Source organism: Melanerpes formicivorus, unplaced genomic scaffold, assembly GCF_026170545.1.
Source record: "Melanerpes formicivorus ecotype bairdi unplaced genomic scaffold, bMelFor1.0.p_v2 SCAF_60, whole genome shotgun sequence".
NCBI classification, from domain to species: domain Eukaryota; kingdom Metazoa; phylum Chordata; class Aves; order Piciformes; family Picidae; genus Melanerpes; species Melanerpes formicivorus.
The window spans coordinates 1,137,117-1,160,361 of NW_027142412.1; the positions used below are offsets into that span (position 1 = coordinate 1,137,117).

A 23,245-nucleotide genomic window follows, 5' to 3' on the forward strand; every position below is an offset into this window, starting at 1 on the left:
CACCTATCCACCACACATCTAAGCACAGAACTGCAATTAATGTGCTCACATTAAGCAGAAACATCAAGCACAGAAAGCTACAAACTCAGATTCCCATTCAGAAAAGTGCTGTTATCTCTTGGGACAAATAATTCAGCCTCTGCTCTGGATGTGCAAATGATGATAATCACTGAAATGGAACATTTTGAGGTTGGATTAGATGGCCTTTAAAGGTCCCTTCCACCCTAAAGCCTTCTGTGGTTTATCTGGAAAAAATATTGATAGGTGGATGAGAGACACCATGTCCTGGTCTTGTTTTGATTCAAACCTATAGCACTGACATAGTCAGAATTACTCAGGGACCTGGACAGGATTGAGAGGTGGGCCCAAGCCAACCTCATCGACAAGGCCAACTGCAAGGTCTTACACCTGGGTAGGAGTAATCCCAAACACAAGGCTGGCCAAGGAGTGGCTTGAGAGCAGTCTCGAGAAAGACTTGGGGGTGTCATGAGGCAGCAATGGCCACTGGCAGCCCAGAAGGCAGCTGTGTGCTGGGCTGCATCCAAAGCAGAGAAGAGAAGTCTTTGGTGAGATCTTAGTGTGGCCTTCCAATACCTGAAGGGGGCCAAACAAGCAAGCCAGCAAGGGACTTCTTACCAGTGCTTGTAGCAATAGGACAAGGGAGAATGGACTGAAGCTGCAGAGGGAAGGTTTCATGAGGGTGGTGAGACAGTGGAAGAGGTTGCCCAGGGAGGTTGTGGATGTCCCCTCCCTGGAGGTGTTTAAGGCCAGGCTGGACGAGGCCTTGAGCAACCTGGGCTAGTGGAAGGTGCCCCTGCCCATGGCAGGGGATTTGGAGCTAGATAACCTTAAAGGTCCCTTCCAACCCAAACTGTTCTATGAATCTATGACAGTCAGTACCACTCTGTCTTGAAATAAAGCATACAGACACCCTGCAGAGCTGAAGGCTCAAAGCTCTAAAGTTCTCAATCACTTCACCTACCTGACAAGCAGGCAAACTGCCCAGATGTAGCTGAACAAAATGGAAAAGCCTCTTTACAGTTATATTGCCCCATGTCCAAGTGCTTCAGCCACCAAAGGTGCCCATCCCTCCCTCCCCACTCCTGACAAACTTCAGCGCAGATGAAGAGACTTCAGGCAGCACCCATTTGCCACAGCAGCTACACAAAGAACAGCAATTACACAGTCAAAACAATTACACAGGCAAATTACACAGGCAGCAATTAGACAGGCAGTCTACAGCATAATTCTCTGTTCAAAACAGCATGACTGTGAGCAGGTTCCAATGCAACTGTTAACTCACCTGGTCTCTTGGGTGATTTAAGCTGCATGGGAAAAGAGCAAAGGCGTGTTAGAGATCTGACAGGAGACACACAAGTCTGCAGTAGCAATGGAAGGCAGTTTTACTTTCTGCACCCCAAATGCTTCTTGTTTCAAATGTGCTGTTAAGCTGCAGAACAAGTAACCACCACAGCACGCTATAAAGCAGCCAATGGTCTGGATAATCAGTGTGACACAACAGGTCTACCAACTGAACTTCAGGGCATGCAGATAATCCACTGAAATCAAAACCAAACCCATCTGACACTGCTTTTGAACACAATCCAACACTTCTCAGGGTACATGAAAACACGGGAGATAAATCATCAGAAACACCTCCACAGCTGCCACGAAATCCATGCTCCACTACCATCCTCAAATGCCTTAATGAGCAGCCTCCATTACAAGAGATTAGATAAGCCTTGAAGTGTTCAGCAAGAAAGCACTAAATTCATCAAACCTAGAGAAAATAAACACACACACTGCACCCTATCCTGCTGGAGTATTGTGACAGTGGGGAGGGTTAAAAAAGAAAAGCCAACCCCAAGCTATAAAAGCCTCCTCACCTCACAGACTACAGCCTAAACCAAAGGCAGCCTGGTGATCTCCCAGAAAAACATGTTAACATCTGCTCAGCCATGCGGAGGAAGAACTCCTTCAGATAGCTCATCACTTGCTCCAGACAAAAGGTAACATTTTCAGCTGACAGTCATTTTAATTAGGTTAATTAAAGCTGTTAAAATAAAAGGGAGGAGATATCATCTCGCCAAGCCTCTTCTTGTGCTGCCTCAGAAAGCCTACCGGGATGAAACAGTGGCAGGTTTCAAACGGGAGCATAAACCAGAGCTCAGCTCTCCTCAGGGGCAGCTTTCTCTTGAAAGCAAAGGAATAAACCAAGCAGCAACTCCTACCTTATTCAGCGTTCTCAGGTCCTCCATTATTTGCTCATCAGTCAACAAATAATTTAGCTGAGGTATGCAGAATTAAGGCTCACATTAGGTCTTGACAAGCAAGGCTAAAAATCAAAGGGTGGTGACATTGCACTTGACTAAAAGTAAGCCAGAGAACAGAACAGAACAGGTTGGAAGCAACCCTCAAGATCACCATGTCCAACCTATCATCCAACACCACCCAACCAAAACACCACCCAACCAAAGCTCTCTGCAAAGCTGCCTCAGACTGCAGTGAGTGTCTAACTCTAGCTTGGTTTTGTCATATGAGTTCATACAATTCCATCCCCACACAGTTTCATATTTAGCAGCAAAGAGCATGCAAAAATCATTTTGGCTTGTTCAGACACAACCACCAATGAGCAAAACTTTAGGGCACAGACATTTACTTCATGGAGGCATCAAGCAGCAGAGTTTTTAGCTGGTTTCATCTTGCATTGAGGTCTCTTCCAACCTTACTGATTCCGTGGACAATCTGGGAGCTGAAACACTCGCTTCAGATTCTGTACAGTGCAGCAAAAATCCTGCCCCAACCTAGGAAAAGAAACTCAGCAAGGTAGGAATAGAAAGATACAGAGAAGAGGGGAAGGCCCCACGAAAAATCAGCTCAAAAGAAGCAGCAGAAAATAAAGCCAAAGGCACAAAACATCCTTGTGTGCATGAGGATAAGTAAGAGGCTCCTGTTCACCTGAAAACAAGCCTCAAATGTCAGAACACCGAAGTCAGTGTACTACAGACTTCTTAGAGCTCTGCTGTCACTCTGTGTAGTTACACAATCTTCCTGCTTCCCTCTTCTGCTGCTCTGTGCCAGGGGATGTTTAGGCAGAGATTGGCCATTGGAATGAGCTGCCCAGGGAGGTGGTGGAGTCCCCATCCCTGGAGGTGTTCAAAAAGGGCTTGGATGTAGCACTTGCAGCCATGGTTTAGTTAGTCAGGAGGTGTTGGGTGACAGGTTGGACTTGATGATCTCTGAGGTCTTTTCCAACCTTATTGATTCTATGATTCCTCTGTCACTTACACCCAAGAAAAAAATGGAAGTTCACAGAAGGAAAACAATAGCCTGACCAAGCAGTGGAACCTCCTTCCAGCTTTAATCCACAGTGTTCCTTTGAAACAGCTGTTACATCAAAACTATTCCAAGGATTAAACTAAAGTGAACAACTGCTAGGCTGCATTTTAAGGATTTTGGTTGCTGGACTTTAATCCTCTCCCCAGTGAGGAAAGGCAAAGAGTTTCATACTCTGGCTGCTGCCTCATGCTCAATTAGCAGGTCATGTTCACTATGGAACTCAATTATTTGGGATGAGATAGGTGCATTCATAAATAGATTTATTCTTTTCCTGAAAGACTTGAACAGAATCTCCAATCAGAAAGAGGTTAATTAAAACTGGAGATGTCTGTGACCATCCTGCCTGAACTCCAGAGGTTCAAGGTTTGATGTTGCCCTCAGAAAATGTGAGTCACTCAGAAGCAAGCACAGGGGAAGTTTTGTTCATCTGATTTAAGCCATGCAAGTTTGGAATCCAACTAACAGGCCTCTGCAAAGCAAATGGCACTGCCTGCCTCTCCAGGTGAATTGAACAGGCACATGGAAAAGGGGCCCCTCGCCCCACAGGAGCTAAAAGCATCATACCAGAAGCCAAGGAACGTTTTATCCCTAGGAAACACACAACAAGGCAGAAGTGCAGAATTCCATGGACATGCAATTTTCTCATGATACATGAAACCAAGATGGATATTAAGCTTTTTTTTTTACAGACAAAGAAGTAATCTAGCACCCCATGCTTTTGCTGTGCCTCTCTCTGGATTTGAGATCTGAAGCCTTCATCAGAAATGGAGAAGCTAGCTTGAGATGACAAATAGGATCTTACCAGCAAGTGTTTGGTCACATCTTGAAATGAGGAAAAACTTTGGCTCCTGTAAAAACCATTCACTAGTGTTAATGGGTTTAAGAGCCACAGAGAAGAAAAGTCCTCCAGGGACTCAGATTGGATGTTAGGAAGAAGTTGCTCCCCATGAGGGTGGTGAGACACTGGAACAGGTTGCCCAGGGAGGTGGTAGAAGCCTCATGCCTGGAGGTTTTTAAGGCCTGGCTGGATGTGGCTGTGAGCAACCTGCTGTAGTGCGAAGTGTCCCTGCCCATGGCAAGGGGGTGGAACTGGCTGAGCCTTGAGGTCCCTTCCAACCCTAACAACTCCATGATTCTATGACTAAATATCCCAGGGAGTGGACACTGGAGAAATGTAATCTTTTGTTATTTCATCCTCTAATTCCTGCATTTCTCATTTATCAACGGACAGCACAGGCTACTCCTCCCCCTTTTTCCCCTCTCTCCTGCTCCTAGTGCAGGCTGCTTGTTTGGTATTTCAGGGGAGGCTTTTGGCCTTGAGCAGCTTGGCTGATTTTTACTGTGTCATTCAGGGCTGGGTAGGGAGAGATAGGAAAGGGGGAGGAATGGGGAGGGGGGGAGGCACATTGAGGCATGGGTCTGAGGCCAGGCATTGAGCCCTGGTTGTGGGGGGGAGGTTTTGGATGACGTTGGCCTAGTGAGATCTTGGTAAAGCCCAGTTTGGAGAGAACTGGGCTGAGGCTGAGCATGATTTTGTGTGTTTTGTATGGGTTTGTACAGTTGTGACTAGTACTTCCATTTAAATTTCCAATTCCATGCAAAGCACTTTTCTTTTACTGCTTTGGGGAGGGGTAAAAGAGCTTCTGTCTGCTCTCTAAACTCTGACAACCAGCTATGGAATCAGTTACCTCAGCTTTTAGAGATAATGTGCTTTAAAAGCTTATTTTTTCCTTTTAGAAAGGGGGGAAAAAAAAGGAAAAAAAAAAGAGTTTGAAGGATTACAAAATATTCTGACCCAGAAAAAATAGAATCAAGTTGTCACAACACTGAAGTTTGTTATGCACAGAGGGATCCCCAAAGTCTGCTTGAGCTCTGCGAGTTCGTCACACGTTATAGGTGACGAATTGTGCTTCAGCATTTCCTGGATTAAAATCTGATCCTAGCACCTCATCTCATTTTACCTCCTGTACAAGACAGAAGCAGGCAGCACACAGGCTTCAAGCACAACAGCTCTCCAGTGCCTCTCTGAAAGGATATCAGGGGCAGGTTTCCTCCTCTTGTCTGGGATAGGAACCGGATCGTTGGGTCGCCGCCTCAGTTTCCTCGTCATAATGGGTTTCACTTCCATTGAATCTGCAAAGCAATGGAGTTGGAAAGCTGATAAGGCCAGAAGGAAAGGAGTAAGAAGGAGCAGCTTTCTACACAAGGCACACAGAAAATCACCTTTCCTCTTTCATACAGAAAATTGGAAATTTTTTTTGGTGACAGCTCCCAGCATCCAAGCTGGAATGCAAGTCCCCTTTCCTAGCAGGTCACTGCTCAGTAACAGCGCTGCGGTGCCACGGTTACAGTGGCACAGTTGCTTTGGGGGGCATTTGACAGCTGCTTCAGGCACAAATAACAAGCACAACAATGCCACAAGGACTCAGGGCAAATTTCTTAAATGCTAATGCTCTCTGCTTTTGAGCAGACCCTTGAAAAAGCAAAGTTCACAGAGGACTGTGCTGACAGCTTGGACTCGATGATCTTTGAGGTCTCTTCCAACCTCAGTGTTACTGAATATCTTGGCCAACAAAACTTGAACAGTTAGCAGCATGTAAAATATCAGCTGCAAACCAATCAGGTTTTTCCCTTGTCCTCCAGCTAGAAAAGTGGCTTGATCAGAGGAACACAGATAACTACTGTCCCCTCCAAGATGGACACTAGTCTGCTGGAGTCAGTTCAAACACAAACAGTGTTTAAATTCAGATTACCTAAAACTGTTTCCAATTATGATTAATGAAATTAACCTCATTAATAACACAGAGCAGCAGCTGGCAGGAAAGAAACTGTAACATATGTAGTGGGGAAGAAGCAAACAAAGATCTGTTTAACATTGAAACAAGTCTCATCACTGAGTAATTATCTGAAATTAGTTTGTCTAAATGTCTACAGGTACTTTATTCAAACTCTCACAAACCATTCCTTGATGTCTGAAGAGATCTTGAACTGGCAACTAAGACCATATCTTCAATGCTAAAGACATCCTCTCACCTCCCTTTCTATGAGCTGAGAGAATTATGTACTCATCTTTAGGTACCCCTGAATAGACAGCAGTGCTACAGGCTGGGGACAGAGTGGCTGGAAAGCAGCCAGGAAGAGAGGGACCTGGGGGTACTGGTCAATGGTAGGCTGAACATGAGCCTGCAGTGTGCCCAGGCAGCCAAGAGGGCCAATGGCATCCTGGCCTGCATCAGGAACAGTGTGGCCAAGAGCAGGGAGGTCATTCTGCCCCTGTACACTGCACTGGTTAGGCCACACCTTGAGTCCTGTGTCCAGTTCTGGGCCCCTCAGTTTAGGAAGGAGGTTGACTTGCTGAAAGGTGACCAGAGAAGGGCAACGAAGTTGGGGAGGGGCTTGGAACACAAGCCCTATGAGGAGAGGTTGAGGGAGCTGGGGCTGCTTAGCCTGGAGAAGAGGAGGCTCAGGGGTGACCTTATTGCTCTCTACAACTACCTTAAGGGAGGTTGTAGACAGGAGGGGGTTGGTCTCTTTTCCCAGGCAGCCAGCACCAGAACAAGAGGACACAGTCTCAGGCTGCAGCAGGAGAGGTTTAGGCTGGAGGTTAGGAAGAAGTTCTACACAGAGAGAGTGATTGCCCATTGGAATGGGCTGCCTGGGGAGGTGGTGGAGTCACCATCACTGGAGGTGTTCAGGAGGAGACTTGATGGGGTGCTTGGTGCCATGGGTTAGTTGATTAGGTGGTGTTGGATGATAGGCTGGACGTGACGATCTTGAGGGTCTCTTCCAACCTGGTCTATTCTATTCTATTCTATATTTATTTATTTACCTCCTAGGCAGCACTTAGGTCTACAAAGCCTCTTTGGCTCCCTCTAGATGCTAAAACCACCAGCAGTGACAAGCATTCAAAAAGCAGCCAATGACTTCTCTCCCTGTCTCAAGGGTGACCAAGGATGATCATCGTGCTACACATCAAGGGAACACACGTTGTGATAAAAGCTTTAAAGTAAGATAAAAAATGAAGTGCCACCCACTGAGTGCATGCCAAAGGAAACCTGCTCTCTAGGATTCAAAGCTGAATCTGAGAAAACACTGAGCATAAATAGCCCTGAGGACACTGAAGCCATGACTTACTGCGTGGAATGGAAGCCACTCTTCCCATTTATTAAGACTGATTTACAGGAGCCTCAGAAGAGGGGTCTGAAGGATTCACTCAAGGCAGGATGCAGCCAAGTGGAGAAGCCTTTTTCTCCCTTTCTAAAATGAATTTGAAATGAGGTGCCCCAGAGCTGTCATCTATATTGCTTTAAATGTGAATAAGGCACAGCCCAATTTGCTGCTTTATCTTAGCATCCTGCATCTGAAAGTTGTGACTAGGTGGCTGGAAGTCAGCACCAAATAAGCCCTCAGGAAATAAAAAGAAGAGTTGGAGAGTCTTATACTTACTGTTAAATATCTGAAGGGCTTTAAGATTCTTGAGAGGGTCATGAAAGCATTAAAGTTTTGAAGAGCAGCTAAAGCATCAGGTTTTAACCTGACACACAGCCCTGCATGAGGCTCACTAGCTAAGAATCACCAATGGCTCCAGAAGAGGAAGCCACCACTGCATCCTAATGAAACTGCAATGGTCCCATGCCCCCAGAGCAGCCTATTCATCAGGTTGCTGACCTGAATCCTTGTAGACACTGAACTTGCATAGGTTTTAGAACCCATCAGGTCTGCACAAGCTCCAGTGTTCTTATTCCTTAGCCTCCAGTGTACTGCTGCTGCCAAAGAAACCACACTGCACTTCTATTAAGGTGGAAGAAAGGAGGTAAGGGAGGGCTGACACACACAATGGGTCTCTTCTCCAGCTCCTTCCATGTCTTTTCCTAGAGCTGTGTTGGATGAAATAGCTCATTTCTTCAAGACACACAACGGAGGTAACACATTAAACTTCTTCAGGGAAATCTGGTGCCCACATCAGACTACTGAATACTTTTTAGCCTTCCTCAGTTTCCCTTTACTTCTGCAAATCCAGATCCTGATGTTAACAGCTGTCCCACTGATAGAAAGTCCTTCAGACTTCTACAACCAACAGACTTCCAAAGGTATGATCTAGTTGCATCCTGCTCCACTAATTATTTGTTCACAAGCTCAGTGCTGTATCCCAACTTATCAGAAGAGACAATGGCAAAGGATAATGTCAGGGCCAAGGCATAGTTCACAGGATGAGACCAGACTTCATACACAGTGCAGCTCAAACTGTTCTCCAGACCACATTAGCCCTAGCAGTTTGTACAATGCCAAGAGCACTCCTAAATACATCCAAACAGGTTTTAATTCTCACTCCTGAACATTAATTATTAGCTTATATAAGTTCTGCAGGTACTATGCAAAAAGACAGAAAAAGTCTGATTCAGGGACAGGCCTCAGCAACACAACCAACACTACCTGTCCATGAAGTGATGGAGCTGCTCTTGAAAAGAGAATCAGATCAGACTTTTGGTTCAGTGGCACAGCAAAGGGGGAGTAATTACCCCTCTGCTCAGCCCCACTGTGTCAATTACTGCAACTGGTCTCAGGAATGAGACATGTTCACTTAACATCCATTTTCCAGAGCCTGGACACAGGCTTCAAGTAGCTTATTTCTACCTTTATTGTTTGGCTTTCTTCAACTTTTTCCATCACCTATTACTAGATAAAAAAGGAACTCCGTGTACAACCTGGCACCAACAGTTAGGTCAGGACTGGATCATCTCTCAACAGTTTCATTGTTATACCACAGGAACTAAAGCAACCCCTTTGCCTGCGTGTAAGGAAGTCTATTCACTCTGCTGCCCCACTGCCACTGTTCTGACTCACCCCTTAGTAATGCAGGTCCCTGAATTTTATTGTGAACTGCTGCCTCCATTAAGAGGCCACCAATTGGTGTTCTACCTCTCCTTAAAGCCTTCACTCTAGCTGTATGAGGCAACACTGCCATCCTTTCATCTTCTTCTCTAAGCAGCAGTAGAACATATAAGAAGTGACAGGTGCCTGTGTTGGTTTTACCTCCTGTTAATTCCATGGTCAGCTTTTCATTCTCAATCATCTTCTTCTTCTCTTCCAACTCTGCAATCAGATTTTCCTTCAGCTCAATTTTCTTATCCTCAAACTCCTTTGCTGCTGCCTTCTTCTCCTTGACGTAGTTTTTTTCCACCTGATCTGTCTAAAGCAAACCAAAAGAAGGTGGTGGGGAAGGGACCAGCCACTCCAGTTCATGATGTCACAAACAGCTGCTTTCAACTGCTGCACTGATCAGAACTGCAGACAGTTCTAATGATTACCAATATTCATAACCAGCAGAAAATGCAGTGCTGTACTGGCAAAAGAATTCAGTGTTTAAATGTTGCATGACATACCAAAAGTCTCCAGCAGAGAAGGCTTCAGATCTACCAGGAGCCCTGTGGTTTATCACCTCAAACAGCCTCTGCAAACCAGCCAAGGGCACAGCCAGCATGCAACACCCAAGAGTGAGTATTTATTTGAACTCTATTGTCATGACAAAGCCCAGAAGTTGCTGGAAGCAATACTCATCACAGGCTCATCTCAGCTGTATCTCAAATGCAACAATGCTGGAGGAAGAATTTCTTCCAGCCTTCTGGGAAAGCAAGCCCAAGTGCTAGCTGGTTTAACACACAAGGTTTACACCTCTTCCATCCAGTTAATAGAGATTGGGATAAATTAAGAGTACTTACTTCCAGCTGGAGGAACAGCTCTGAAAGACAAGAAAGACTTCATGTATTATCTTTACAGATGCATAAAATGACTTCCCCAACATTTTAAGTCACTGACTACTGCAGCCAAGAGATGCAATGACCCAAACAGCACAGGGACTCATCCAAACTCTACTCTCACTTCAGCACTTTTATGCTGAAAATAAGAGTAACTAGGGCAAAACTTCACAACAAATACATTAATGGAAGCTTTCTACAGACTGTCAAGTAGATTTGCAGAGCTTACACAGCACTGTTTCATACTGTAGCTACTATTCCCAGCAGGATTAAGCATCTTTCTTCCAGCTTTATTGCAACCAATTAATACTATAAACTTTTAATTAATACTATAAACTTCCCAAAGAGAAGCTTGAAACACGTAGCTGAATGTATGGCTGGCAAAAATTCAGCTGAAACCAACTTCTCTAATTACAGCAACAGCTGGTTCAGATGGAATTCTGCAGCTGTCAGAAGATTCATCTGTTCAGCTCACTTCTGCCTGACTTCAGGCTGTTTATGCCTGGGAAAAGCAGCAAGGGAGTTGTTAGCCATCACTGAAGGTTAAGTTTAACACATGGCAACGATTAGGGTCATGCCAGGCCTGTGGATGAGGCAAGTGAATTTCCAGGTGTGAAACAGCCCTGCTACTGATCTTTGTGCACTTCCTAACAACTTGAAATTCAGCAAGGCAAGACCCTTCTGGTGCTTGCTGGAGGATATAGCACCCAAACCAAAAGTTTACTTGAAGTAGTGGCAAGAATTAAAAAACAACAAACCAAAAAGCACTCCCAGGCACCTGCTCAGTGCTCAAGCCACCACATTTCACCAGCACATTAAGCTTTGGCAATATCTACATAGTAAGAACTTGTGTCAAGTGAAAACTTGAGCACAGCCCTGGGAGGAGAGGCTGAGGGAGCTGGGGTTGCTTAGCCTGGAGAAGAGGAGGCTCAGGGCAGACCTTCTTGCCCTCTACAAGTACCTGCAGGGAGGCTGTAGACAGGTGGGGGTTGGTCTCTTCTCCCAGGCAACCTGGGACAGAACAAGAGGACACAGTCTCAAGCTGTTCCAGGGGAAGTTTAGGCTGGTGGTGAGGAGAAAGTTCTTCCCAGCAAGAGAGATTGGCCACTGGAATGTGCTGCCCAAGGAGGTGGTGCAGTCACCACCCCTGAAGGTGTTCAAGAGGGGATTGGATGTGGCACTTGGAGCCATGGTTAGTTGTCAGGAGGTGTGAGGTATTAGGTAATAGCTTGGACTCAGTGATCTCTGAGGTCTTTTCCAACCTGGTTGATTAGGGTCACAGCCTTCAAATTTGACTTAGAGAAGCCAGGAGCAGCAGCAATGTCCTACTGTGCTTTTTAGTTTAAAAAAGCCCAACAGAATAGGTAGCAAAGATGGTAATGATCCTGTAAAAGCCACAGATTCATAGACTCATAGAAGGGTTTGGGTTGGAAGGGACCTTAAAGATCATCTAGTACAAACACCCTTGCCATGGGCAGGGACACCTCCCATTAGCCAGGTTTCTCAAGGCTTCCTTCTGTTTGCAAAGGGCTCTACCAATCCAGCACAGAGGAAAACTATGGAGGTATTCACATACAGGTGAATCTAAATTTGCTTTACCATCTCTGAACCCTCTAAAAACAAGACAATCAAAACCTCAAACCCTCACTACAGGAAGGACAAACATGAAAGGCCACTCTTCCTGTAGTACCAGGCAGTTGGGGGTTTTTTATCCTAACACTGAAAAGTTATCACAACCTGCCCTCCTGTGGAAGAAACACATTGCTGCAGCACTGGCCTTTGCCAGCCAGAAGTACAATGCTGCAGTTAATTTTAATCCAACCAACCCAATACTGCCAGAATGCAGCTGGAGTGTACATCAAATTCCTCTCAGGAAAAAAGAAGAGTTTTTGTTTACAAGTAGTTCAATTCCTTTAAATTCCTCAAGAAAATGGAGGATGAGAGGAAATGGCCTTAAGTTGCACCAGGGGAGGTTTAGGTTGGACATGGGAGGAAACTTCTTCACAAGAAGTCTCAAAGACTGGAACAGGCTTCCCAGGGTGGTGGTTGAATCCCCATCCCTGGAGGGATTTAAAAGCCATGCAGATGTGGTGCTGAGGGTCATGGTTTGGCACCAGACTTGGTAGAGTTAATGAATGACTGGACTCAATCTTCAAGGTGTTTTTCAGTCTAAACAATTCTATGATTCTAAATCCTTTACCATCCCAAGCACTTTTAGAAAGGCACCATCTGCCCTATTCAAAGGTTGGAGCTCATCAGCTATGGCACAACTGCCCCTGCCCCTCTGTCCTGCTTCCCAGAGTAATGGCCCAGGCATTACAGGATTCATCCAGCCTTCCTAGAGGAAGAACATCTACACCTGCTATCCCCACAGAACAGCTTCTGGGTCAGTGTCTGAGATAACCCACTGGAAAAAGAGAACAAACAAGAAGAGGGTGGGCAAGCAAAGGGATCTCATTTCCCAGCCATTCCCCTGCAGTAATAGATCAAGAGCTACCCAGAAGGGCTGAGAGCAACTCGCTTGAAAAATTAACTTGGGCCTTCACTCCTGAAACACAGAGGACAGGGGCAGCCCTTTCAACATCACAGAGAACAACAGCTTCACAGCAAACCCTTTGCACTCACTGGTCTGGAGCACAAACCAGATCTCTGGGAAAGCACAGAGCCCTAATTTTCCATTGCTGCACATGGAAAGGCACTGTGCAGCTGAAGGTTTCAGAGAAGCCCAAGTGGGAGCACACAGGTTAGGCACAGTGCCAGAGAAAAATGGAATCATTTATTTGTGCTGTTTCACACAAATGGAGGCTACAATTTTATTGGCATTTAGTAAATAATGTTGAGGGAAAGTAAGTAAATAAATCAAGACAGACAGACACAAGAAAGCTACACTATACCCTCAAAGACAGAAAATCCCCTGGCTCCAGCCAGTTCCTTTGAAGGAAAGGAGAGAATTATCATAGAATCAACAAGGTTGGAAAAGACCTCAAAGATCATCAAGTCCAACCTGTCCCCACAGACCTCATGACTACTAAACCATGGCACCAAGAGCCACGTCCAATCCTCTCTTGAGCACCTCCAGGGATGGTGACTCCACCACCTCCCTGGGCAGCACATCCCAATGGCTAATGACTCTCTCTGCAAAGAACTTTCTCCTCACCTCCAACCTAAACTTCCCCTGGCACAGCTTGAGACTGTGTCCTCTTGTGCTGGTGCTGGGTGCCTGGGAGAAGAGACCAACCCCACCTAGCTACAACCTCCCTTCAGGTAGTTGTAAAGAGCAAGAAGGTCTCCCCTGAGCCTCCTCTTCTACGGCTAAGCAACCCCAACTCCCTCAGCCTCTCCTCACAGGGCTGTGCTCGAGGCCTCTCCCCAGCCTCATTGCCCTTCTCTGGACACATTCAAGAGTCTCAAGGTCCTTCTTAAACTGATTGGTTTTCTTCAGGCACTGCAAAAGCCAGAACCTGAGGCTGTAGGTAAGCACTTTAGAAAGACATTTCAGCCTACCTGCATTCCGTATCCTCTCTTTGTACTGCTGGTCCAACTTCTTCATTCTCTTCTGATATTCCTGAAGAGTACCTAGGTGAAGCAGAGTGTGGAACCTCACTGGAATTAATTATTTCCACCCCCCCTCCCCAGGTATGAAGTTTTCTCAAGGAGCCATAAGCCACTTAAAACACAAACAGCTGAAATCAGAAAACTGCAGTTGTAGTCTGGTTAGTTTTGATCAGCAAATTCCCTTCTCAGAAATGCTTTGTTACACAGAGGCTGAGCTCCAAGTGTTGAAAGGGGAAAAGGATGGGAAGGGTCTGACTTTTTCAAGCAGCAGCATGACTGAGAGGCAGCATTCAGTGAAGGATGCTTTGTGAATCTTTCAAATCCCTCATCCCTTCCCTGACTTGTGAGAAGTGATGAAAACTGTTGAGGGAAGGAAAACACAAAAGCTACCCCCTTCAAAGCTCACCTTCCTGCAGCTGTTGTAGTTGCCTCTTAAGAGACGCCAGTTTGTCCTGATACATCCTGCAAAGACAAAGAGCAGGAGATGTGACTTGGAAAACCAAGCATGCACAGATTCTTTCACCATGAATTTAGCTTATAACATGTTAGGTCTTGAGCCAGCAGTGTGCTCAGGTAGCCAAGAGGGCCAAAAGCATCCTGGCCTGGATCAGCAATAGTGTGGCCAGCAGGAGTAGGGAAGCGATTGTTCTCCTGTACTCAGCAGTGGTGAGGCTGCACCTCGAGTACTGGGTTCAGTTTTGGGCCCTTCAAGAAGGACATTGAGGGGTTGGAGCAGGTCCAGAGAAGGGCAACAAGGGTGAAGGGTCTTGAGAACAGGTCTGGTGAGGGAACTGGGGTTGTTTAGTCTGGAGGAGGCTGAGGGGAGGCTGTGCTCTCTACAACTACCTGGAGAAGGTTCCAGGGGGACCTTAGAGCAGCCTTCCAATATCTGAAGGGATCCTACAGGAAGGTTGCAGAGGGACTTTTCCCCCTTGTCCTGTTTCTAGACACCCTGAGGAATGATTTCAAACTGAGAGACACCAAGTTTAGACTGGATCTGAGAAAGAAGTTCTTCAGTACAAGGGTGGTGAGACTCTGGAATGGGTTGCCTAGGGAGGTTGTAGATGCCTCCTCCCTGGAGGTGTTCAAGGCCAGGTTGGATGAGGCCTTGAGCACCTGTGTCTAGTTGAGAGGTGTCCCTGCCCATGGCAGGGAGGTTGGAGTAGATGATCTTTAAGGTCCCTTCCAACCTAGGCCATTCTATGATACCACATATCTGTGGTTTCACACAGGCCAAGTCTCCCTGTCCTGTAAACAACATCTCTCTGCCAGTTCAGGAAGAACACAAACCACTGAGAACACAGCCAAACACCAAGCCTCCAAAAATCTTGTCTTCTAGGTCAGGACTGGCACTCTGTTGCTTAGGAGGTTTCAATAAGCATCTTGATTTTTGATTTGCCTATACAAAGCAGACCCTTTATTTCAAAGGCCTGTCTGCAGTGGGATTCATTTGCAGCAAGACTCAGCTGCTCCCAGAAGCTCATGCCTGTTTTTCCCCACTTAGTTTCTTGAATACATATAGAAGAGAGAAAGTATCAGAGGAGAGAATACAAATCTATGGACTCTTCAGCTGTTACATTGGGCTAGGCACTTCAATATCCCAATCCCAGCCCAAAACACTTCAAAGTTTTAGGCAAAAAAACCAAACCAACACATAAACAGAATGTTTCTGTGCTTTTGGTTAGAAGGGGTTACTTACTGTTCTTTCATTTCTACAAAGTCCTCTTCCTCATGCTTGGCCAGGTCAGTCTCACTGGCATCTTCAGTGTCTGAATGAAGTGAAGGAGACAAAAAAAAGAGAGTAGCATTTAAAAAAGCCCAAAGCAGTAAATGATTTGGAAAGCAAAGAAACAAAAAGCTAATCCCCAAACTGCAGGCAATTTGGCCTCAAATCAACAAGCAGATAGGCTCCTGGAGAGATGAATTTGGAAGTGAAATGAACCACCTCATCTCTTTCCTGCAAGTTCACCTCTGGTAGCTTTGCAATGAAGCTTACATCAAGTCTAAGCTTACAGCAGTTTAAGCTAGTCTGGCAATTTCCTCCCAGTTGAAAACAAAAGGTTCTGCATTAACACTAACAAACACAAAAGTGAGACAGAAATAGCCTAAAGACTCTGATAAAGGTTTCCCAGACTTTGTCCTATAGTTTCACCCAGGACACAACACAGGCAAAACAATGACTGAAACAGCTCTAACTGATTCTGTATCTTGTCCTGAACGAAAACACTGTGGCTAGATGCTGCCAAGGTTAATCACAAAGGCCTTGATAAAGTTGTTTGCTGTGATCTGAACTCCACTTCACAGCTACACAGCCCACAGAAGTACTTCAGCACCCAAACACCACCAAGGTCAGCATGACCACAAAGCTAGCTAACCAAACTAAACTAGCATGGGACTCATACTTTTCTCCTGTGCTTTTTTTCAGGCATTTTAAAGACATGGAGAGCCAAAAATTAATTCCCTTTCCTCCCCCAGGAGACATTGGTGCCTCCAGGCTGGAGCTGTGGTAGGCAGGGTACAGCAGTAAAGCCATTTTACTGTGTTCCCTGCATGTGGTCTGGGAGGGCCCTTAAATTAAACCTCCCTCAGATTTCTCTTCAGCTATGAACAAATAGTTTAAGCTTACACATACTAACACATCAGGATGTTTAGGTGGCCATGAAGGACTTCTATGCTAAACTTACTTGAGTGCAGCCACAGTGAGTCCTTCACTGATGGGGGAGCTAAGGCTGGGGGAAATTGTCAACCCACCCCATTAGGTCACTGCCCTCCCCTGTCAGGACCTATAGGTTTGGCTCTGGCAGCCCACTGATGAATAAACTAAAAGGTGATGGAAGACTCTGGCTGGAGGACTCCAGCAACAGGCACTTTCAAAGGGTCATCTCTCTTCTTATGCTAGGCATTCTACACCCCAGAATAACCTTTATTTCCTTTTCTCCACTGCTTCCTTGGTTCATCTATAAAATGCCCCTTTCCTCTAACACCCTCTTTGCACTACCTTGCTTCATTCCACACTTCTACTTTAACTGCCTCCTTCCCCACACAGAAGTTAACCAAGCCCCATACACCGGATTTCTCCACTACTTTTACCCAGCTGTCCCGTACCTTTCATCCCCTCTCCTCACTGCTCTCCTCTCTTTCACTACTTCTTCACCTGCAAAGCCACTTCAATATCACTTCAACTCCCTTAGCTTTGCTTTTCTGCCCTTCTGCGGGGAACTCTTAACAGGCCCTTGTTTTCTTCGCGCTTTCTTGCTGCTCCAGGTCACTCCTCCACCAAACGCGACCAAACTTTCTTACCCCCAAGCCCTCTCCTCCGCTCCCTCATCCCTCCTGCCTGGCGCAGTCCCTCCTTCAATCCATAAAAGCCCACCCCGCTAAGCCCCGGATACCCTCGCATCCCCACCCTACCCTAGTTCCCCCTGCCCCTCAGCCTCCCAGGGTACCAAAGCACCAGCCCCGCCGGCCCCTCTCCGGCCCAGCCCGCCGCTCTACCCACCCTCGTCGGAGTCGCGGGCCCGAGCGCTGCGCTCGCCGTCCTCCTCCTCGGCGCTCTCCAGTTCCTCCTCCTCATAGTACTCGGGGCCGGGGGGCATGGCAGCGGCGGGCGCCCCAGGCGGGGCGGGGGCCGGCGGCGTGGCAGACACCAGCCCGGCCGCGCTCATAGCGACGGGACGCAGCCGCCGCGGGCCCGCGCCTCCGCCCGGCGCTCGGCAACGGCGCCAGGACCCGCGCCGCCACTTCCGCTTCCGGCTTCCGCCCGGCGAACGCGGCGGCCACCTAAGCGGGGTCCTCGGGGCGGCCGCGGCGAGCCGGGCACGGCTCCGGCAGCGCTTATCGTAGGCTGCCTCTGCCAGGCTTTATTCTTGCAGGGGTTGGTTGGTTTGTTTGCTTGTTTGAGGTTTTTTTTTTGGGGGGGAAGGAGCTGAAGGGGCTTTGGCTGGCCCTGTTTTGCCAGCAGGATGACTCTTCTCTGCAGTGAAACCCCTGTATGGTGGAATACAGACACTCAGTGGTGCCACTGCTCCACGGGTCCGGACCTTCGGATGGTGAGAAAGGACTTGTGGTGACACTTACCACTGTTCTTTGCAATTGCATTTTATTTTTTTAATACAGAAGTTACTTTCCTGTTTCTCCATACTCTCTCAACAAAGCACCACCATAAATACATTCACCCAGGTGGAGTGGGTGAACTGCAGGTATCATAGAACAACTGTCCAGACCCGTTATGATCAATCTCATGCCTGCCAGGTTCAGGTTAAGCTCCTGACAATACACAAGGATGAAGATACAGATCCTGCAGTGAGATGCACATGCAGGATGCACTAAGAAGCCTACACCACATGTCCCTGCCCACCACGGGGGTGTCAGACTAGATGACCTTTAAAGGTCCCTTCTAAGCTAAACCATTCTGTGATTCTATATGAAAATGCCTCCCATTGAAATTTCAGTCTAAATACCTCATTTAGCCCTTTTCTGCAACTCTAAATCACTTGGAAAGAACTAATCAGCTTCATTGCCTACAGCAGTGCCAGACCAAGTGACAGTTGTGAGCTGCATTCCTCAAATGCACACCTTATTGACTCACTGAGACACTATAAACATCTTGCCAAGGGAAAGGCAATAGGATAGTTTTAGCTGAAGGAAGATTGAACTTAAAAACAGCACAGCACTTTTCCAAACTGGCTGAACCAGGCACTCAGCAACCAGGAGCAGCAGCAGGTCACACTCTTTGTTCTGAAAAAGAATTGCAGCAATGCACTTTGCTTTCCTGTAGCTCACCCCAAAGGTCTGTTTGCCCTGACTGACAATTTTTAACTGGGAACACCCAAGCAGTGCACACCCAGTACCTTTTTACATAAGTAAATATCACCTTATAGAGGAGATGAGGCTGAGACACAGCTAAAAGTCAACACTATCGAGAGCAGCTCCCAGGGCTCAGTGTCCCATTTGAGGGCGTTCAGGTTGGCACACGGCAGGTACGATCCCAGAGCTGCTTGCCACCCCTCTGTTGCCAAGTCATGCAAAGTCTAGGGGTTATCAGCATCTTGTAAAGCAATCCTTTACCTCTCTTCTTACTCAGGGCAGCAGTTGCTGGCAGGGTTGCCCATGGCCACAGGGCGAACAGGAAAGGGTGTGGTGGTGACTGCCACATCGCATGAGCTGACTGGGTGCCCGCAGGTTTGTCCTTTCCCTGCAGACTTCCACCTGCCTGGAACTGTTCAAATAACTTTCCTGAAAATCATCCAGTCACAGAGTTAAAAATAGAGAAGGGACTGGCTAAAGCCCTTTTTCAGAACTACCCAGAGACACCCTTAAAACTTCATGAACGTCATTCTCCTCCTTTCTTCCCCATTTCCTGTCTGCATCTCTTCCATCTAGCCCCCATATCTAGCCCATCAGCTTCAGAACTAGTGCTGCCCTTCCAAGGGTAGCTTAGCCCACGTTACGCTGCCTCAGCACTTTCTGTTTGCCTGAGCTGATTTACCCTCTAAGAGCAGCCCCTTCACACATCACACAGCAGGGTGTTTCCTAAAGCCGGGGCACCGGAGAGCCCTTTGAACAGAAGCAGCTGTGTGTGTGCAGCCAGTCAGTAAGAAGCTGCACACAGCTGCGGAATTCAAACGTTTTAGCCCTCTCTGTGGTCAAACCTGGAATCTCACTTGCTGTTGCTCCCTTGGTACTAATTCCTCATGTTTAATATTAGCCTTCTGGAGACACCCTCTACTGTCATCTCTCAGGCATCCAGTGGGAAGCCAAGGGAGGAGGTTCAGCTTTAAGGAATGCCATGTTTCCCTTAGAAATGCAGCAACTTAACTGTCTACGCCCCAAAGAGCTATCAGGGGAAGTTTTGGCACTTCTCTGTCAAGCTGTTGCTCTTGGCTCACGTTTTCATCAAAGCTGTTGTTCTCATCACGACTTCATATACTTTCACTCAGCTTGAGGACAGATTTCTGCCTCCTGCCTTGTCAGCATCAGCTATTCTCAAGAGGAGCTGTCACAGAAGTCGTGCTCACTATGTTTTTCTTTCCAGTGGTAAGGAATGAAGACATAAAAGGCTATGAAGCCTCAGCTTACAAACACAGATCATGGCAACTCATTTATTGTATGAGTTAGATGACTGCAATGAGTGGCTGTCAATGGCTCCATGTCCCAGTGGAGGCCAGGGACAAGCGGAGTCCCTCAGGGATCAGTCCTGGGACCAGGCTTGTTCAACATCTTTGTCAGTGCCATGGACAGTGGCATTGAGTGCACCCTCAGCAAGTTTGCTGATGACACCAAGCTGTGTGGTGCAGCAGACACGCTGGAGGGAAGGGAGGCCATCCAGAGGGACCTTGACAGGCTGGAGAGGTGGGCACAAGCCAACCTCATGAAGTTCAATAAGAGCAAGTGCAGGGTCCTGCATCTGGGTCGAGGCAATCCCAGGCACAAATACAGGCTGGGCAGTGACTGGCTGGAAAGTAGCCCTGAGGAGAGAGACTTGGGGGTGCTGGTGGACAAAAAGCTCAACATGAGCTCTCAGTGTGCACTTGCAGCCCGCAAAGCCAATCAGATCCTGGGCTGCATCAGGAGAAGTGTGGCCAGCAGGTCGAGGGAGGTGATCCTCCCCCTCTACTCAGCCCTGGTGAGACCCCACCTGGAGTACTGCCTCCAGTTCTGGAGCCCCTATGACAAGAGGGATGTGGAGGTGCTGGAAGGTGTCCAGAGAAGGGCCACAAGGATGAGCAGAGGGCTGGAGCACCTCTCCTATGAGGACAGACTGAAGGAGTTGGGGCTGTTCAGTCTGCAGAAGAGAAGGCTCCAAGGTGACCTCATTGTGGCCTTCCAGTATCTGAAGGGGGCTACAGGAAGGCTGGGGAAGGACTTCTCAGGATCTCAGGTAGTGATAGAACTAGGGGGAATGGAATGAAGCTGGAGGTGGGGAGATTCAGGCTGGATGGGAGGAGGAAGTTCTTCCCCATGAGAGTGGTGAGACCCTGGAATGTGTTGTCCAGGGAGGTGGTCGAGGCCCCGTCCCTGGGGGTGTTTAAGCCCAGGCTGGATGAGGCTCTGGCCAGCCTGATCTAGTGTGGGGTGTCCCTGCCCGTGGCAGGGGGGTTGGAACTAGCTGATCCTTGTGGTCCCTTCCAACCCTGAATGAAACTATGAAACTATGAAAACGTGTGCTACAGTACCTTGGCCTTTGAAGAACACAAGGCATACCAACACCCTGAGATCAGAACACGTGGCTTTCACGCTTCTGTACCTTGACCCATACGGTGATGGTCCCAGAAGAAAACCCAGGAGGTCAAGAGCTGTTCGAGACAAGTTAACACAGCGGCATTGCAGGAGGTACTGACAGAGGATAAAGCTCAGCTGTGGATGTCCCACCCCTGGTAGGCCAGATTGGATGGGCCTTTGAGCAACCTGGTCTATGAAAGAATAAGCCACTGTGTACCCCTGTAGCAATAAAGGAAAGAGTGTTTGCCTTTGGCTTTAGAGCCTGTAGGATGCCACAGCGTGTGCCAGCAGCAGCACTGAACACCTTACCCCGTCTCTGCTCTGAGCTCTCCCAGACCTCTTAACCACTGCTAAAGCTCCTTCTTCCTTCCCTTTGTGGCCTTTGCTCCTTCAGCTACATCATTACTAAGTCAGAACTTTTTTTTTTTTTTCCCCTTTTTGGTCTTTTTTTAAGTAAGAATCTTGTCCCGCGGTGACCTGCCACAGGACACAGAGTCATTGATCAAGGCTCCCTTAACCCTGAGAGCAGTTACTTAATGACTCAGAGCTGGCCTTATACCGGGTCTCATCCCCTCACGCACTCCGCTACAGGGCCTGAGGGGCCGCCCCCTCCCCAGCCGTGAACGGCGGCCGGCGGCCTGAGACTCCCCGCAGCCTTCGCTCCCGGCGGGACCGAGCAGGCGGCTCAATCAAACGCCGATGCGTCAGGGGGTGCGATCGATAAGAAGGCGCCACTCTGCTGCCTGCCTGGAGCTTCCGGCCTGCGTAGCCGAGCGCCGATAACAACTCTCTCCCTCCCACTCTCTCGCCCGCGGCGGGCAGGCTGTGGAGCCGAGCGCCGAGCGGCCGCGCGATTGGCCGCGCCTGGCAGGGGGAGCCGCACCTCGGGCGGCGGCGGGGCCGTGGCAGGAAGCGGCGGGGACGGGGACGGGCCGGCGGACACTCTCCTTCCCTCCTCCTGCCTCCCTCCCGTGTGCCGCGGACGTGGTCTGCTGCCGCCGGCCGTCACCAGGTGAGGCACGGGGCTGGGAGTCGCAGCCGTGAGGCGAGACAGCTGCGGGCACCGGCTGAGAGACGGCTTCGCTTCTGACAGGCGGGTCCCGCCGGAGCAAGGGGCAGCACTGGGCTTGGCAGCGGTCTGAGGGCTAAAAAGCCCCGCTTTCTCGCTGTCCCGGCGGCGCGGGGCGCTCGCTGCCGGGTCGCGGGGTGCCGCGTGTCCCGGGACTGCCCGAGGGTGAAGCTCCCCCGGGGCGCGCCCGCGGCGGGGCCCGCCCGCCCGCTCACCCGGAGCTGCCCGGCGACCGGGGGAGCTGCCTCCGGGCTCCGACGAAGGGGATGTTGGGGGCTGTGCGAACCCCCCGGCCAGCTGAGCTTTTCCTGCTGCGGTCTGGGGCTGGGAGTGCCCCGCTGATGGGGCCGGGGATGGGGGGCGGGGGGAGATGCAGCTTCCCAGCAGGTCGTGCTGGGTTTTCTGGGACTGGTGACACGGAGTTGAGTGGTGAGGTGTCCCGAGTCCGCGGGCCTTGGTCGAAGAGCTCAGTGGGAAGTTGGGGCTCCAGGACAGCAGCTACAAACCGGGGCGGAGGAGAGCTGTCTCGATGGGAGAGCGGAGGTGAAGAGAGGGGAAAGCGGCTGCGGTTCCTTCACCTGCGGGCTGGGGACACTGCCACAGCTCGGGTACGCGACGTGTGTCCGTGCAGATTGCCCCTCAGAGCTGCGAGCGGGTAAATTGGACGGCGTCAGCATCGGTCTGGTGACATGCAGGTGAAAAGGGCTTGCTGTCAGCTTGCTTGAAACTGAGTTGGAAGTGATGACGTAGGTCTGGTCTGAGCAGATGTATCTGTCCTTTTAATGACATCAAGAAATGATTTACTGTAGGTGCTGGATGTCATCTAGCAGTACTCATATTTGCGTGGGAAGGAGAAAGAAGGAGGACACTAGGCAAGTACTAAGCCCTTAGAATTTTGTTTCGTATCTCCTCGTGTCTCCTTTTGGTTTTTTTTCTCTCTTTATTTTTTTTTTCCTTTTTCTTTTTATTCCAGGAACAGAATTGGAATTAATTCCTTAACCCTGTAACTATGATGCTTCTAAAATTCAGTAGCCACGGAGTGACCCTGATAGCATCTAGGCTTTGCCTGGTCACTCAGCCTGGGCAGAGGTGAGCAGCTTGATGCTGGATTTGCTGCCCACATCCAGGGTGTTCTCCTCGGGGCTGTGCTCCAGCAGTGAAGCACTGAGCTCATAGGTGTGTGGAGTACTGAGGCTCAGCACAGGCTGGTGGCAGCTGCCATGTTTGTTTAAAAACAGCAAAACAGGTGGTGCTGGTAGGGCCTCCCTGTGTGCAGGAGGACTTGCTGTGGGAGAGCTGTGCTCAG

General features: G+C 48.6%; 2 protein-coding genes across 6 annotated transcripts in view; one reads left to right on the forward strand and one right to left on the reverse strand.

The window, feature by feature from the left end:
• SUDS3 (SDS3 homolog, SIN3A corepressor complex component) overlaps positions 1-17,389 on the reverse strand; it is a 32,050-nt gene extending 14,661 nt beyond the window's left edge. Inside the window, exons 1-9 of the mRNA XM_068161761.1 lie at positions 17,149-17,389; positions 15,349-15,418; positions 14,056-14,111; positions 13,599-13,670; positions 10,059-10,078; positions 9,373-9,529; positions 5,377-5,472; positions 2,232-2,293; positions 1,304-1,325 (exon numbers count right to left, since the gene is read on the reverse strand). Of these exons, the coding sequence (XP_068017862.1) occupies positions 1,304-1,325; positions 2,232-2,293; positions 5,377-5,472; positions 9,373-9,529; positions 10,059-10,078; positions 13,599-13,670; positions 14,056-14,111; positions 15,349-15,418; positions 17,149-17,314 (721 nt within the window). The 5' untranslated portion in view covers positions 17,315-17,389. The remainder of the gene's footprint in view (positions 1-1,303; positions 1,326-2,231; positions 2,294-5,376; positions 5,473-9,372; positions 9,530-10,058; positions 10,079-13,598; positions 13,671-14,055; positions 14,112-15,348; positions 15,419-17,148) is intronic.
• Positions 17,390-21,769: 4,380 nt separating this feature from the next.
• Positions 21,770-23,245, forward strand: part of TAOK3 (TAO kinase 3) — a 120,811-nt gene continuing 119,335 nt past the window's right edge. For 4 of the 5 annotated variants that reach the window (XR_010990209.1, XR_010990208.1, XM_068161763.1 and 1 more), the window contains exons 1-2: positions 21,770-21,882; positions 22,749-22,811. The gene's annotated coding sequence lies outside the window, so the exon portion shown is untranslated. The remainder of the gene's footprint in view (positions 21,883-22,748; positions 22,812-23,245) is intronic. The other variant, XM_068161764.1, reaches the window with a different exon arrangement.